The sequence below is a fragment of the Colossoma macropomum genome, unplaced genomic scaffold, assembly GCF_904425465.1.
Source record: "Colossoma macropomum unplaced genomic scaffold, Colossoma_macropomum, whole genome shotgun sequence".
Lineage (NCBI taxonomy): Eukaryota > Metazoa > Chordata > Actinopteri > Characiformes > Serrasalmidae > Colossoma > Colossoma macropomum.
The window spans coordinates 44217888-44234356 of NW_023494787.1; the positions used below are offsets into that span (position 1 = coordinate 44217888).

A 16469-nucleotide genomic window follows, 5' to 3' on the forward strand; every position below is an offset into this window, starting at 1 on the left:
AAACTGCAATGCATCAATCATTGAATTCAAAAGACAGTTATTCAAAGACATTAAATTTCAGTACTGTGCAGTCGGGCAAAACAATAATTAAGCACAAGTTGTTCATTTTTCATTTATCAGTGTCAAAGGAAAAGCAGAACACATTTAACAGGAAATTACACAGAAAACTACATATAATATCCACTTTTTCAGTATTTAGTTTGTCTTTGCTTTTATGACAACTTCCATTCTTTTCACGAGACTCACTTTCAGTTTTTCAAAGAAATCTGTAGGGATATTTTACCACACCTCCAAAGTTTAGTCTTAGAAGTTGGTTGAACTTGTCATATTCTTTTATTTGATTTGCAAACATTCTTTTTTTTTGTCTGTTTCCTTTTCTCAGTAAGGGCTTCTTGAACTGCTACACATCCTTTCAGACCAAGATTGCTGAGTTGTCTCCTCACAGTGGAAGGATGAAGCAAGAGTGGAGCTTGATTTTCTCCTCCCTATCAAAGATGAAAACTTTAAGTACTGTTTATCTGATGGGGACTGTTCTGCTGCTCTTTCACATTGTTAGCAGTCCCATTTACTCTACGACTTTTATTAATCCTTTGAACTCCAGCTTTGGAAACTCCTGTTTTAATGACTTTTCATTTGACCTTCTCCTTCCTTATGCAAGTGTATAATGAAGGGTGGCCACTGACTTTACACAGTACTGTATGATCTACACTAAAGTTTACAACTACTTCTAGATAAAAAAGTACCTAAAGGATACAATCTTTAAATTATACAGAACCCAGTTTTGTGAAGCCTTTAAACTCTTATTGCTGTGTCCTGTATCTGGATGATCTCCCTATATGAAAATGTCCTGTCTGCTTCTCTTCACTAGATCTTTGTCCATCTCAGAACACATGTTCTCGTTAAATAGGCTTGATCATCATGGCGACCTTCTTCAAGGAGTACGAGCCTCCGTGGAACTCGGCCCAGTAGACTCCATCCTGGTAGCGGCTTCGGTAGTGCCCTCCTCTATACCACACCCCATTCAGGTTAGAGTGGGCACACATGTGGTACCACCAGCCACCCTTCTGGTAGTGAGCACAGTTACCTACGCAAAGACACATAGAAGAGAAAATAAATAGCCCATAGAATCTAGCATTATTAGACATTTGACTTACATTACCTAATTGTAAATATAATTGTAAAAATGTAATAAAGATAATTGTGATATAAATTGATTTAAATACACAACCGTTCAAAAGTTTGGAATCGCTTGTCACATTAAAAATTGTTATTCAAAAATAGCTTAAATAATGTAGATTGAATTGTTATAAATGTAAACCAATAGTTTGTTCACAATTTAAATAATTTTGTAATAAGCCGTTCTGACATGCTAATAAAACATAAATGTACTGTACTGGGCAGTCCTAATCTTGAATAATGCTTACATAAGCATCGCCCTCAGCAGTCACAAGGCTGATGTGGCCTCCCCCCATGTGGTATCTCTTTGATCGAGTCAGAGAAGCTTGCCAAGCAAAAGCTAACAACCAAGCGAAAGCTAACCTTGGAAGCATAACTAACTGGGAGTGTTGGACTGAAGTGTGGCAGTCAAGCATGCAGAAGTGGGTAGAATATTAGGACAATGAGAGTCTCTGTTCTGATCAACCATGTATAAGCAGTGTTTTATCCTATTTCTATCCTGTTTTATTTTTTATTCAGACTTTACTGGATGTTCACAGTACTCAATTTTAATATAATCCAAATATGTATTTATATTTTACTCTGAGACTTTAAGTCTAAGGGATGTACACAAATTGAGCTAAGAAGGGCTACCTGAGTACGCATCCTTGTCGCGGTCCAGAGTGGTGAAAGCTTTGTTGCTATGCCACGAGAGAGAGTCGCCGGCGTTGCCTTGGTAATTTCCCAGCCTCAGACGGTACCAGTCGCTCTCGGGCTCCACACGAAAGTTGTCATACTCGGCAAACACCTGCCGCCCCTGCCAGTCCTCCATGACCACTCTTAGCTTGTAGGAGGCCTGAGAGGTCAGCCAGTACAGGTGCTCCAGACCCAGCCAATACTCACCATCCAGATTCCCGAAGCCTTGCTGTGGGGAGGAAAACAAATGATATCACACTGTGCACAGAGTTATAAACAATAGTTTGACCAAAAATCTAATTTTTCCTTTTACTCCAATGTAGTCAGTCAGCTAAGACATGTTTGGTGTCTGAGGTTTTGTGATGAAGCTGTCAGCAATTCACTGTTTGGCCACCAGAGTACTAGCCCTGTTCCCAAATCAAATCACCTGTACCTCATCTCCTAATTAGTCACACATTAAATACTCCTCCCATTCAGTGCGAAGTATTGCCAGTTCCTTTGTGTCTGTCTTGCTGGTATTTTGAACCTCTGCTTGATCTATTGGATTCTGTATGTAGCTATCAAGTAATGGAAGCTTATAGCCCACCAATTAGCATCGTCCAAACTACATGCCTTAACTATCACAACTGCCTCAAACCATTTTGGGTTATGCTTTCCATGCAGTGCCAGAAACCACATAAGAAAATCAATTTGAGATCATTTAATATGAGGTTATTTAATGTGATGTGGTTTTAGGAATTAGTGGTGAATAAAACATGCAGTTTGTACAGGGCTGTTTGGTGGGGTATAAGCTTCCATTAGTTCTTAGCTACATTAACCATAAAACTAAAGGCACAAACTTAAGATTTAAGAAGAAAGAAAGTCTTAAGACACAAAATGTGTCTGGTTTGACTGACTACATTTGGGTAAAGGGGGGAAATTTTGTAGATTAAATTATTCGCTGAACTGTCACCTAAAAGTGGATACTGTGCTGATAAATTGCACTTTGCTCTTGTTTTCTGCAACAATCATGAATCATAGAAATCATCAATATTACCATTTTAGAGATGGTTTGCTCTGGGCTAAAACTAATGCTCAATAGAGAACATTCATCTTTGTCTGTGGTGAGGCGTTTTAGAACTATTTGAGACCCTCTTACAGAAATAGCCCTTCACTTATAAGCACTGCAGCTCGACTTACACAACTAAAAATCATAAATGAAAATGCCTACTTACACAGCACTGTGCAAAAGTCAGTGACCACCCTGCATTTATTTAATTACCAGTCCAAATGGCCATCAAGTACAAGCTTTACTTTTCTAAAATTTTCTAAAAATGTAATTTTTTCAGTACTGTGTCCACTCTTTACCTTATAACTTACATCATATAACAATATTAATATTAAAAAGACATAGTAAACTGTAAAGCATAAATTATCAAATTCATATTCAAAGACACTAAATTGCTCCTTATGTCCATCATCTGTATGATTTGCAGTGCTGTGCAAATGTCAGGCAAAACAAATATTAAGCACAAGTTATTCACTTTCCAGTGTCAAAGAAAAAGCAGAAAACATTCACTCACTGAGCACTTTATTAGGTACACCTACACTGTGTCTACCTTTATTACTCATTGTCTCAGTTCTATTTACCATATAGGAGCACTTTGTAGTTCTAGACCTGTTTTGGGACATCATGCTCCAGAACTTTTAAACTAACCTGTAAAATGTGCAGCTGCTACTTTTTTATTGCATAGGAGGATTTACACACCAACAAGATGTGCAGTGAGTCAGCAATGTTTGTTTGGTATTTGGTCAACGAAATAATGAGAAAAAAAAAACAAATGACAGAAAGTAAAAATGGAGATGTTCCCTTTATATCATAGTGGAACAGAAACACCTGTGGATCTTTTCAGATCTGAAGGAGCTTGATTTTCTCCTCTCGCTCAAAGATGAAAGCTTTAAGTGCTGTTTATCTGATGGGGGCAGTTTTGTTGGTTGGGTTATTTGGAGTTCCATTTTCTCTATGTCTCAATTTTTGAACAGTTTTGGAAACTCCTGTTTTTTTCACTTTGACTTTCTCCTTCATTATACACTGTTAGAAATAAAGGTTCTATGCAGGTACATTTTTCATTCATCAAGGTACAAACAATGTAAATGTTCCCTCAAAGGTACAGCAGTGGTTTTAAGGTCCAATTGTGTACCTTACATATGTTTTTCCCAGGTGAAAAGTTTGTATTTGTACCTTTTCATAACCGAATGTTTTAAAACAGAGCAATAAAATAAAAGCCTGGAGACGAGACGGGGTGTGTGGAGTCAGTACATCTTAGAAAATATCATTTCAATGGATTATGGTACAATTATGTTCCCTGACTAAAGGTACTGAGATGTATCTTTGAGGATCCCACCCCAGTGACAAGAGGGGCACTGCCCCAGTGACAGTTTCATACTTTTATATCTTGTATCTAATCTCCTCAGGAACATCTCCTGATATTAAAAAATTACTTTTACACAGTACCGTGTGTTACATCATAATGTTTACCTCTTTTGTTATACATCGGTATATTGCACACTTCATCCCCCTCAGCTGTTTCAGATGACACACCCAAAAACTGAGATGGAGAAAGAGGGTGAGGCAAGCTCACCTTATACTGCTCCCAGTTCCTGAAGAAGTTGACGGAGCCATCCTGCCTCCTCTGGATGACGGTCCAGCCGCCTTGTGCACGTCCGTGCTCACACCATGCCTGTAGCAGGCGGTTGGACTGGCGTGGGCGCAGCAGGTAGATTCCACTTGTAATTTCGCCAGAGTCCAGAACGTGCTGGCAGTCCCGCCATGGACCTGCAGGGGGAGACACATTCAGTGAGGTGTTTTGGGGTGATGACAGAGCTATATCTCATTCATCCCAGCCCTTTTCTCTTTCTTAGGTGGGAGTAGGGGTGGAGCTATGTGCAGCCCCACCACTTTTCTTCCTTTATGCATGGACCCTTAAGTGCAAGTTGGGAGTTGGAGTGGAGCTGGGAGCGGGCAATGTGACAGAATTTATTCTTATTGTGATAAATTATTTCACAATAAACTTTTCTGGGTGGACATTGTCAGTACTTAATGAGCATAACTGCATGTTTCCTTACAAAGAGAACATAGTTCAGCCCTGTTTAATTGGATTTAGAGCAGATCAGTACGTGAAACGTGGAATAAAAATCATCATCATACTCATAGTTTTTGACAGTGTTTTATGAAATGTGGCACTACTGGTTCTTTTTTCTCCATCTTACTGTCTTACCTAATTTATCGAACCTCCGAAAAACTAAACACATGCCACATAATGTCTTCAAGTATCATGACCCTATATTTTTACCACATTATCCACTCCTAAGCTCCAGGGTCGAACTAAATTCAGCCTTTCTGTGTAGTGTAGAATTTTCAGCTTGTCTGTTTGACGAGACTATTGCCACTGCTGAACGATACTGTCAGAGCTGGTTTATGGGGAGCCCATTCACCTCATGTTTCTCCCATTATACTGGAAAACACTAGAAGGCGCCCATTAAGTTCTCAATGAAGGTGGGTGAATGGGTGCAAACAAATGATCAAGGATTCACTATGATTTTGCACAAATGCTCCATAGGAACCCATTCATTTTGGACTTTCTCAGGAGCGCCCTCTTGTGTCTGACCATCCCGGAAAGTATTACTGAGCAGCAGTTCTCTTTAGTGGAAATTCTCTGGATACTGTATTGACTGTACGCTTCCTCAGCACTTAAATGTAGTGTTTTAGTTAAGGAATCTAGTCAATACAGCGTCCCTAGTAACTATAATTTCTCACTAATCATCTACATATATGCATTCAAAATTACATTAAAATTCAATTCAATTGCATTATTCCATGACACAAATCAGTCTAAATATTGAAAATATAGTATGTAATGGTTTGTGTTATCGCCAGTTTCATGATACTTTTGTCACAATATTGAGATGCTTGCAACTGTTGCGACAGGGTTTCAAATGATTTGCTTTACATTATGCAATTTAGTTCCATGTAGGTTTTAAGCAACTAAAGTCACATGAAAGTTTCACTGTGTAAGACCAGCCTAAGCTGTTGAAAGCTGGATAAATGAACACAGATTAAATATGACTGTGCATTTTAAAAACATGTGGAAAGAGAAATACTGCACTCGTACGCGTGCCATACTTTGCATCGACATCACAGAGGTTCAATAACTTCTTGTATAAAACTGTTCACAGCATAAGGCTGAATCGAATAGATCTGGTGTTAGCTTAGCTCTGAAGGAGCACCCTCTGTCATTAAAAGCCTCCTTATCCACCTTGAAAACCTGCTGTGCTCGTCCAGCGGCTTCCTTGGCTTCAATAATGTTACCATGGCTTCCACTGTCTTTTTGCTTTAAACTGGCTTACATTCATATATGTCCCACTGTCAGTACCTAAACTTTTGTGTAATAATAAATGTTCTGTTAGCACAACTGCTACAGATGCTACAACCTCTGTGCCCTCAAACTCACTTTGCATATTTTATCCCTGGCATAGTGCTTAGCAACTTGACCGCCACGGACTGACCATCCATACATTGACGGCTGGAATTTGTTTTTCTAAGTTGTTGGCTGGTATATGCTGATAATGAGTACGTGCACTAAGTGAGTGCTACTGACGGACTGCGAGGGAACTCTCTAATGAGTAGATGGTGTGGAGGAGCCAAGCAGATTACAAGGGAATGGCGTGGAATTCTGGTCTGTTTATCAAACCCCCAACAAGGTCATGCACTGTATACACGCAACCTATCTCTCAGCTTCCGCTTATCTGTTTTCTACAGAGGAATGTCCAGTGCTGTTCTCCCACAAAGCCCACAAGAAACATATCAAGCATCATCCTTTACCTTCAACATGTGCACAAACACAGAATAAGAGTTAGAAAAAGAAAAGAAAAAGGCATGTGGAAGTTTCTCAACCTGACTAGTCTGCAAAATGTTCCTCATTCAGCAGAAAATCACAATTACACAATTTTCCCAAATGTAGACAAACAGCCAAGACACACTTGTGGATTCTTATACTGTATTACATGCTGTTATCTATAAAAATGGACAAAAACACGGAGAAAATTCAGACTTGAAGACGGATGCTTCTGCTGTTTTAGCTATGCAGTGTGCTTTTGTCCATTTATATTGATAACAGGACGTCATACAGTGTCAGAAATCAAGTCTACTTGAGATTATCTTTTTTTTTGTTTTGCATTACACAACTTTACCAGTCTTTTGTTGCCCCATCCCAACTTTTTTGAAACATGTTGCTACAATCAAATTCAAAATGAGCATGTATTTTTCAAAAAGCAATACAATTTCTCAGTTTAAACATTTGATATGTTGTCTTTTCTACTATTTTCAATTAAATATAGGGTTTAAATGACTCGTACGTCATTGCGTTCTTTTTTATTTACATTTTGCACAGCGTCCCAAAATGTTTGGTCCTAATTTGGTCTTTGGTCCTAATATTCACAGCCTTCCTTCATATTCGTAGTCAAAACAATGATACTTGAATTATGAGTCCAGAAAAATGTAACGTTTTTAATGACTCACAGGTAGAGGCCAGTGTGTCCTCATTAAGACAATATCTTTCATCTTTGTAAACTTGGAGCTTCCACAGCACATAAGATTACTTATGCAAACAGCATTTATCAGTTAGCCATATTTGTCACATAGTATTTTCTTATATAAAAAAAACCAATATCACTTAAAATGAATTAATTTTCAGGGTAAATATTTTAAATGAAAATATGACATAGCACAAAATATCAAAGTGTCATTTGTAATCCAGGTGACTCTGATGACCTTGGTTTGAATACTTTTGCAAGGCACTGTATAAGTTTTATATTTTTTAGCAGAAAACATATATTTAACTGAAGCATAAACAACTATGTATAATAACAAAATTTTCAGTATTTTCAGGAGACTCACTTTCAATTTCTCAAAGAAATCTGCAGGGACGTTCCTCCACACCTCCAAAGTTCAGTCTTAGAAGTTGGTTGCATTTTCTGCCTTACTCAAACCAAGTAATCCCAAACACAGTCAGTGATATTGAAGTCTGGACTCTGGGTGGTCAATCTAATGTTCTGAGAAGATCAGCAGCTTCGTTGTTTGATTTGTTAATGTTCTTCTTTTGTGTCTGTCACCTTTTCCTGTAAGAGCTCCTTGACAGCTACACATCCTTTTAGACCCACAGCGCTGAGTTGTCTTCTCACAGTGTGAGTTCTCCTCTCTCTCTTAGATGAAAGAGGACAGTTTTGATGGTCTACCACATCTTCCATGGTTGTTAGGAGTCTCATTTTCTCTATATCTTTTTAGATATTTTTGAACTCCGTGGTTGAACTTCAGTATTTTCCTTTGACTTTTTTCTTCTGTTTGCAAGTGGGTTATCTTTTATCTAATCTCCTCAGAAATATCTCCGGAAAAAACGAATAATGAGAGTTAAATTGATAGTTTGACTAGGATTTAAATAAATGAAGGGCAGTCTCTGACTTCTCACACCATAACTGACCATAACATGTCTTTGGCACTCATTGCTGAATCTATGGCCTGTATATTTTCTCTGTTTTCCTTTGATGAATACCCAAATGGTGTTTTCAGTACTCAAATATAGGCACCTTGAATAGTGAACCGAGCATGAGTACCCTTGTACTTCTCTATAAGCAAGTCTACATGACAACTCTAGGCAATTCATGGCAAGTGTGTAATGATTTAGGCAGGTGATTTGCACAATGCCATTAAGCTTCTATCACTTGTTGGCCTTGTAGCTCCAATGCAAAACTAAAGAACCACATATCAGGCATGTCTTGCCTGAATGATTACATGAAGTGCCAATTTTGTAAAATAGTAATTTGCCCAACCATAACTTCATCAGACAGTTGAATGGCACAAGCTAAGATGCACAAAATGCAACAAAACCTCAACCACTTTACTGGTATTCCCCCTCTGTTCTCTGTCTTCCTGTTGCCAGTACTGTGTCTGGTAGCTGTAACTTGTGAAAAGTGGGGCTGTTAAAGGAGCCACCTTAGACTATTTGCTCTCTACTCTCAACAATCAAATAGCATGATGGCTGTAATCAAGTTTACATTCAAAGTACTTTAAGCAGAGTGGTGATTACATTTTCCGTGTGTATGTGTGAGTGCTGGACACAGCTGCCTCTGGTCAAGCTCTGTTTAATCATTCTGTGGGTTAAATGTCACTGACACAAAGAGCTTCCACAGAGCACATGAGGAGCATAGACTCTGCATACACAGTAAGGTTTAAAGCCCAACTCAAAATTAAAGTCTTTGGTTTTGAGAGAACTGTTGTAGCATGGGATTTTTTAAGTACTCGTGTGTAGACAAAATATGCTATGAGGTTTATGAATAATAAAGCATGTTGTCCTCTGTGTGCTGCAAAATCTTTGCGCTGCTGATATGCAGATATTTTAGTCTCTTGACAGCAGTGATGTCACCTAAAAGGTAAGATTGTAGCCCTGTGTTCATTTTGGCCAAAGTCCTCTTAAAGGATACTCAAATATCAAAATTAGTCAGAAATCACATTCTTAATAAGTATAAATTGCTAAAACATTAATAATTACTAAACAAACCTTGTCTACTCTCATCTATGATTCTTAAACCTGCTTGCACTTAATAATATAGCTCTCAATTCAGTTGCTGTAGCTTTTCAGCATCACTGATCTTATATTTAACACCCCTCCCCAGCCCATTTTTATACATCATTTATTCTAAAATTGGGGAACAGCTTAAGACTACCCTGCATAAAAACCAGCATTGTCCATCACGGTGGTCACCAGCAAAACCAGCATATGTTGTGTTTTGGATGCTGGTCAGGAACAATGGAAGTTGATATGCTGATCACCACCAAAACCAGGATATGTTGTGTATTGATGCTGGTATGCTGGTCAACCAACATAAACCAGAACCAGACCAGCACTAGACCACTTTGAACCAGCATAGACCAACTTAGACCTGCATAAAATGCTTCCTGTTCAGCAGAGTAGTAGGCCATAAATTAATCTGGAATTTTCTTACCTCAGCCTCGCTTTGGATTAAAGATGAAATGAGCATAAAGTGTCAGAAACCACGCAACTACATCTATTTGTGATTATTTAAGGAGACAGTCTGGCCAAAATGAAACATGTAAACATGCCCACTCACAGTGGTGCTACAGTGGTCTCTAAAGTGAGATTTGGCCAAAATGAACACAGGGCCACAATCTTACCTTTTAGGTGACATCACTGCTGTCAAGAGACTAAAGTATCTGCATATCAGCAGCGCAAAGATTTTGCAGCACACAGAGGACAACATGCTTTATTATTCAAAAACGGAGATAAATTGGTAATTTTCATGCTGAAGAGCAAAGGAGGCTGTCTTAGATCAGCTAATGAGCTAATCTAGAGCTAACGCGAGCTCGCCATATTCAACACGAGGTCTTTTATCCCCAGAAGACTTTGCGCCAACATGTTAGCTGCAATATTTCTGCCATCTCAATCACATCCTTAACAACACATTCTTGACAACATGCTCACACTAAGCCACACTTGCTTTGCAGTAGTGTTGACAGTGTTAACAACAAAGTTACTTTTTTGTGATGTCATTTCAGTGTGAAGGAGTGTTATGTGTATGTTAGTGTAATGCCGAGGGTCCAGTGACACCCTGGGAAATGACACAGACGAGGCCAACAACTTAAGAGATCTTTATGAAGTAATATTATCTACAAAAATGGACAAAAGTACACAACACAGACAGATAGAGTAGTAGCATCTTGAAGCCTCAATGTTGGCTGCACTTTTGTCCACCTAGGCTTAATAACCTAATATGGTGTGTAAAATTCGTATTGGTTGCTATAAGCTTCCATTTTTTGTTAACTATGTTCGCCGCATAGCTCCAGTACAAAACTAAATAAGGAAAATTCAGACACCAAACATGTTTGGCCAAACCATTATTTTAATATTTCGAGTAGATTTAACTGTACCTGGAGTCTTAGTGACAGGGAAACTGATGAACGGTGCGTCTGTAGGAAGCTCTGATGATGGAGTAAAGAACTCTTGAACTTCCTGTAGTGTTTCCTCCTTGTGCAGGGAGGCGCTCTGGTCCCTTTGAATGTTGCTGACTGCAGATTTAGACTCAGAGCTGTTCTGCAGTCTTTCGGACAGCTCGGCTTCCTGTCAGGGTCATGATAAATTTATATATGATTAATAATATGTGATATAACACTCTATTGCATATATCGTTTGATAACTACTGAGACTGATGTGTTCATATGGCTGTCGGACGGCTCTCACCTGTGCTTTGATGGCGTCGCTGAGCTGGCAGTGTTTCTCTAAGCGTATCACCAGCTGACTCTGGTTGCTCACCAGAGTGGCAAGGGCCTCATACTTCCTCTCCAAATCCCTATAGTTGTTGGTTAGCTGTAGCACCTGAGGCCATTCCAGACCAAAGGAGCAGAGATGGAGTAACGGATCAGAGATCAGGGTGGAAGTAATGTTGAGTGTATAAAAAGTGAGTGTATGAAATCTAGTATGGGCCAGTGAGCATTATCTATAATACTCTTTCCCAACTCCAGACCTGGACATCCACTACTCTGCATTGTTCTGTGTTTTCCTTGCATCTGAGTCATACGATGACCTAATCACCAAGTCCATCTTGAGCTCAAACTATTCTCCATCCTCTGACTTGTTAGTAATGATAGCAATCTGTATAATAATGGAACTTTACCCCTCAAGCCATATTTTTCTGTAGTTTAGGACATACCCTAGCCCAGTGGACACCAGCCCTCTACTGTGAAATCTCCCTCCAACCCAAATCTAACACACCTTATTCAGCTAATCAAGGACTTCTGAAAGCAATTATTAAGTGGATGAGGTGGGGTCAACTAGGGTTGGAGCCCAAAACAACTGTGTTAATGTTTTTAGGCCCACCTAAATATTCTGTAGGTTTTGGGGATTTAGAGACCTCTCTGGTGGGAATGTGTAATTGCACATAATATGCGTACATTTTGTAATGTCGGCTTCAGACCCTTTGTCCACCAACTCATCCCGCAGTTTTTGAGATATCAACACTGTTCCCTCTCCAGAATGTTTGGTCTGATTGGGAATGGCGTGCTTGTATACAGCTTTTTGATTGGGCATATGGTCCTCAGACAATTATCACTAAATGATTAAGTACCAACACCTTAGTGACCACTTCAGTTGCCATAGCAACCACCCAGCAATACCCTAGCAATACCCTAGCAACACACTGGCAACCATCTAGGATAGCATAGGAACCATCTAGCAACACCCTAGCAACCACCTGGGATACCATAGCAACCACTTGAAATACCCTAGCAAGAACCTAGCAACACCCTGGTAACCATCTAGGATGCCACAGAGGTCACTTGATATACCATAGCACTTAGCAACAACTTAGCAGCTATTTGAGATATTATAGCAACCGTTTAGCAACACCTTAGCAACCACTTGGGATACTATAGCACCCACCTAGGACCACCCTAGCAACCACCTGGGATACCATAGCAACCACCTAGCAATACCTTAGCAACCACCTGAGATACCATAGCAACCACTTAGCAACACCTTAGCTACCACCTGGGATACCATAGCAACCGCTTAGCAACACCTTAGCAACCACCTGGAATATCATAGCAACACCTTAGGAACCAGCTAAAATACCATAGTAACCTTCTAGAAGTTACTCTGCATTTTCTTCAGGAAATACACTTTTGTTAGTAATGATATTTTGATGAATTTTTCTCCTACTTTTTGCCACTTTTGTGTTTTTATTTATTCATTAAATCTTTGGAAAGGTTTATATTTTTACAGTAAAGTATTCAAGAATATATTTTTGAAAATGTTGCATGGTTTGTTACTGTGCAATTAGGTCCATTTTTATTGTTTGGCCTTTTTCGTTTACTCATTTAATTGCTTAAATATCATAACCACTAGTTTTAATTATTAATATAATAGAGAACAGCCCCATTTCAGGTATGAGCACATAACAGGAGCTCCTTCCATGCTTTTTTCTACACTGTTTTGCAAATTTAGGACTACCTGTGAGGTTGCGTTCAGCAGCTGGCTCTCCAGACGTCGCTGCTCCAGTGCCTGGTCCTGCTTGTGGATGATCTCGTGCAGCAGCTGGGCATACAGCTGGGTGATGCGGGCATTCATGCTGCTGCTCTCTCGCCGCAGCACGCTGACCTCGCTCGCCAGCGCCCCCTCCTGCTCCAGCCGCCCGCGCAGGATCTCCAGCTGCTGTTGCTGCCGATCAAGCAAAGCTCGCAGGGCGACCGTCTCTGAGCTGTTGGCCCGGGCCGTCTCCGTGCTCACGCACAGCGCCCCCTTCAGCTTCTGCTGGGGAACGATGAAGGTGTAGGAGCAGCGTCCTGCTTTCTGCTCAGATGAGCGTGACGGACGTTTCTGAGCACCCTCACTTTTGGAGCTGTCACGACCCTCTGCACCCAACATCACCAAACCTACCAGCAGCAGTAAAGCACATGATACCTGAGGCTCCATCGGTGTGTCCAGTGGTTGCTCCTTTCAGCTACTGTAGGCCTCTCTGAGAAGAAAGACACTTATTCAATATATTTGTCATATCATATTCTGTCCCAAACAGGCCTGACCTCCACTTTGTCTCCACCTTCTCCATTAAAAGAGTTTATCAGAAGAATTTGGCCCAAGCCTATTTCTTATTTTTACCCCTTCCCCTTGTTTTCGAGAGTCACCTTGCCCAGTTACTAGGGGTAGTGGTTAAAATCTTCCCGTAAGAAATGGGACCATCATTACTTCATTAACAGGCTACTAGTGGTGCTCTGTAGGCGACCCTGCCAGTCTGATAGCAGAGGAGGGTAAAGTTCAGTAACGTCACTGCTGGGCTTTAGTTACATTTAAAGAACCAAATGCCTTCAAAAAGGGGGGGTGCGACATTTATTATTGCCCACCCCTAATTCTTCAGTGATATGAAGCTGAAGTCAGCTATTCACCAGCTTCTTGTTTGAATTTTCCTGTTACACCTTAAATAGTGGAACAGGAAATTGAGCTGGTTATTGTAAATTCTCAAGAGAGAAAATATTTAAGTTTATTTGGTCGCTCGTGCACCCATCTTGCTGGTTTTTATTTATATTTTCATAACACTCTTTTTGGAGTGTGCCTCTGAAAAACCTCAATTTGGAGAGCCATGTAGCCCTAACACTTTGCCCTACCTCAACAGAAATCAGGACACCCTACCCATAACGTGCAAAATGGAGATGTAAGGGCTAAGTGGTAGGCACAAGGGGTGAAACGGGATTGGGCCTTGGAGTGCTCAGTCAGCTGTAGCAGCCTGCCCATGACCCTTCACACTTATATTGTCATTATATATATAGCATTATATCCTTCAGCTTCAGTTTGCCAGAATTCATGATATTTTATCTTTTTTGTGCTCTCTCACTACAATACCCAGCATGCATTATTCAATTATGCTATTTGATCATTGGGAAAAAAGTGCCCTTGAAAAAAGTGCACAACTAGCAAAAAACACAGTCTTTCTGATTGTAGCCCAAAGGTTCTGTCGCAGTGATGCATGCCAGATGTCCCTAGTTAACTCTGGGAGGCCTAAGCTTATTGCTGGCTTAATTAGCAAGTCAACATGAGCAAAACCATGGTCAACAAAACAACAGCCCGAGCCAACACTCTCCCCCATTCCATGGTTCAGAGTCAATACACATCCAAATTGAAAGCTTCCGCATAGATTTGCTTTGAACGTCACACTTATTGTTCAGTCGTTGCCCTTAAGACTTATTTTTCAGCAATTACTATGAATTATTCTGTAACTACAATGAAACTAATATTTCAATAGTGTAAACATGAGAGTGAGAAACTGAAGCATGGGCCACTTACATACCCTTAGGCCCAGTCCCGTGGGCATGGATTAAGCCTAGTCTAGGGCTAAATTGCAAGATTGATGGTAAATCATTATTGAAAGCCATTTCAGTCTAGGATAAAGCCTAATCTGGGTCTGGGGAGCCAGGCTTAATCTCCATAATGTAAATAGTATCAGACAACATGATTTTGATTGAAGGTTTTAACTATAGACCAACTGATTGTCATAAACTTTTTGTCATGATATATATATATATATATATATATATATATATACACACACACACAGTCGTATACAAAGGTTTACATATTTTGTTGTTGATTTTCTAAGTGAAAATAAGTTAACCCTTCCTGTACAGAGAACACACTTCACACACTTAACATACAGTCTTCAAAAATACATATAAAGAAAAGAATATTTTCATTGGAAAAATATATAAAAAATATAAATGTAAAAAAAATTGTGTTGCCTGTACAAAAGTTATGACACAACTTATGTTTTATTTTATGTTTTATGTTAAACTCAGCAAATAAACAAAATTGTGCACAACATTTGCAGAAAAATGCCAGATTGCCTCACCTTCGTATGAGGAAAGCCAGAATATCCCTGTATCCCTGTTGGTGTCCAATGAGAAGGTCAATCAGCGCTTAAGTTGAGATTGGGTCAGACTACGCTCTCGATCTTCAAACTGCAGTTTTAGGCTTAGCTAAGAAACAAGGAACCCTTTGCTTCAAAATGAAGAATTAAATGAAGATGAGGAAACGGCATGTGGTCGAATCAGTACATCAGTTAGGATGGTTATCTTGTGTCCTCTACAGTCAGAGAACTACTCTAGTCCTGCCCTGTTCAGAGAGATTCGCGAGTGCGGAGCAGGATGGGAGTGAGCGTCACCCTGACAGTGTGGCTTTAAAGTAGCCAGATCAGCCGCTGTCCTGAACTCTCTAAACAAAGAGAGGCGAATAATTACAAAGCAGCCTAATAACACCTCCTCCCTCCTCTCAGCTCCCAAACGGCCCTGACCTCCACTCTGTCTCCAACTTCTCCATTAAGACGAGTTTATCAGAAGACTTGGAGTGCTCAGTCAGCAGTGACGGCCTGCCCACGACTAGCTGTTTGACTTTACTAACATAGTCCACAGGTCAATGTGCGTACACTTATACTGTAAAACATAATAACTGCACTAGCTTAGTTTTTCGTGTTTACTTTACTTATCAATGCTGTCGGGACAAAACCTTGTATCTCCATTTTTGTCGTTTTTCAGTTTTTGATATAATTTGAAAGTGCCCATTGTCCTCCACATTGTGTGTAAATTTCATGATAAATGGACCAACGGAAATGACCCAAAATTACTTGGAAAAATGTCTGGTTCCACTGACTTACATTAAAAGTAGAGTATTTTTTTTCCCTCTCCTGTAAAGTTTTCATATTGGAGATATGAAGTTTTGTTCCGACAACAGCGTTATTTTACAAATATATCACAAAGCAGTATTTCTCAGTTTAGCCAGAGAAATTAAGCCCAAAGTCAAGCCTGTCCAACAGGAAAAGAGCTGAGGGACATTCCTGTTGGACAGTCTTTATCTTTGGGCTTAAAGACTAACTCCACCCCTGGCTCAACTTTGAAAAAAGCTCAAAAATGGGAGGGGCACTTCTTTGATATACAGGTTTGGAGGTGGGGCTGGGAGGGAAACTGGGTGGGCTGGGCTGCTGTGTTTTTATAGCTAACGTTAACCACCATGAAATACGGAGAGTGACAG

General features: G+C 39.9%; 1 protein-coding gene across 1 annotated transcript; it reads right to left on the reverse strand.

Annotated features, from left to right (window-relative positions):
* Positions 1 to 377: 377 nt before the first annotated feature.
* Positions 378 to 15848, reverse strand: angptl6 (angiopoietin-like 6). Its single transcript, XM_036567521.1, has 7 exons — positions 15295 to 15848; positions 12909 to 13413; positions 11142 to 11276; positions 10832 to 11021; positions 4473 to 4666; positions 1810 to 2080; positions 378 to 1084 (listed from the first exon to the last, which is right to left on the reverse strand). The coding sequence occupies exons 2-7, from the start codon at positions 13368 to 13370 to the stop codon at positions 900 to 902; spliced, it is 1437 nt and encodes a 478-aa protein (XP_036423414.1). The 5' UTR covers positions 13371 to 13413; positions 15295 to 15848; the 3' UTR covers positions 378 to 899.
* Between the last annotated feature and the right edge of the window lie 621 nt (positions 15849 to 16469).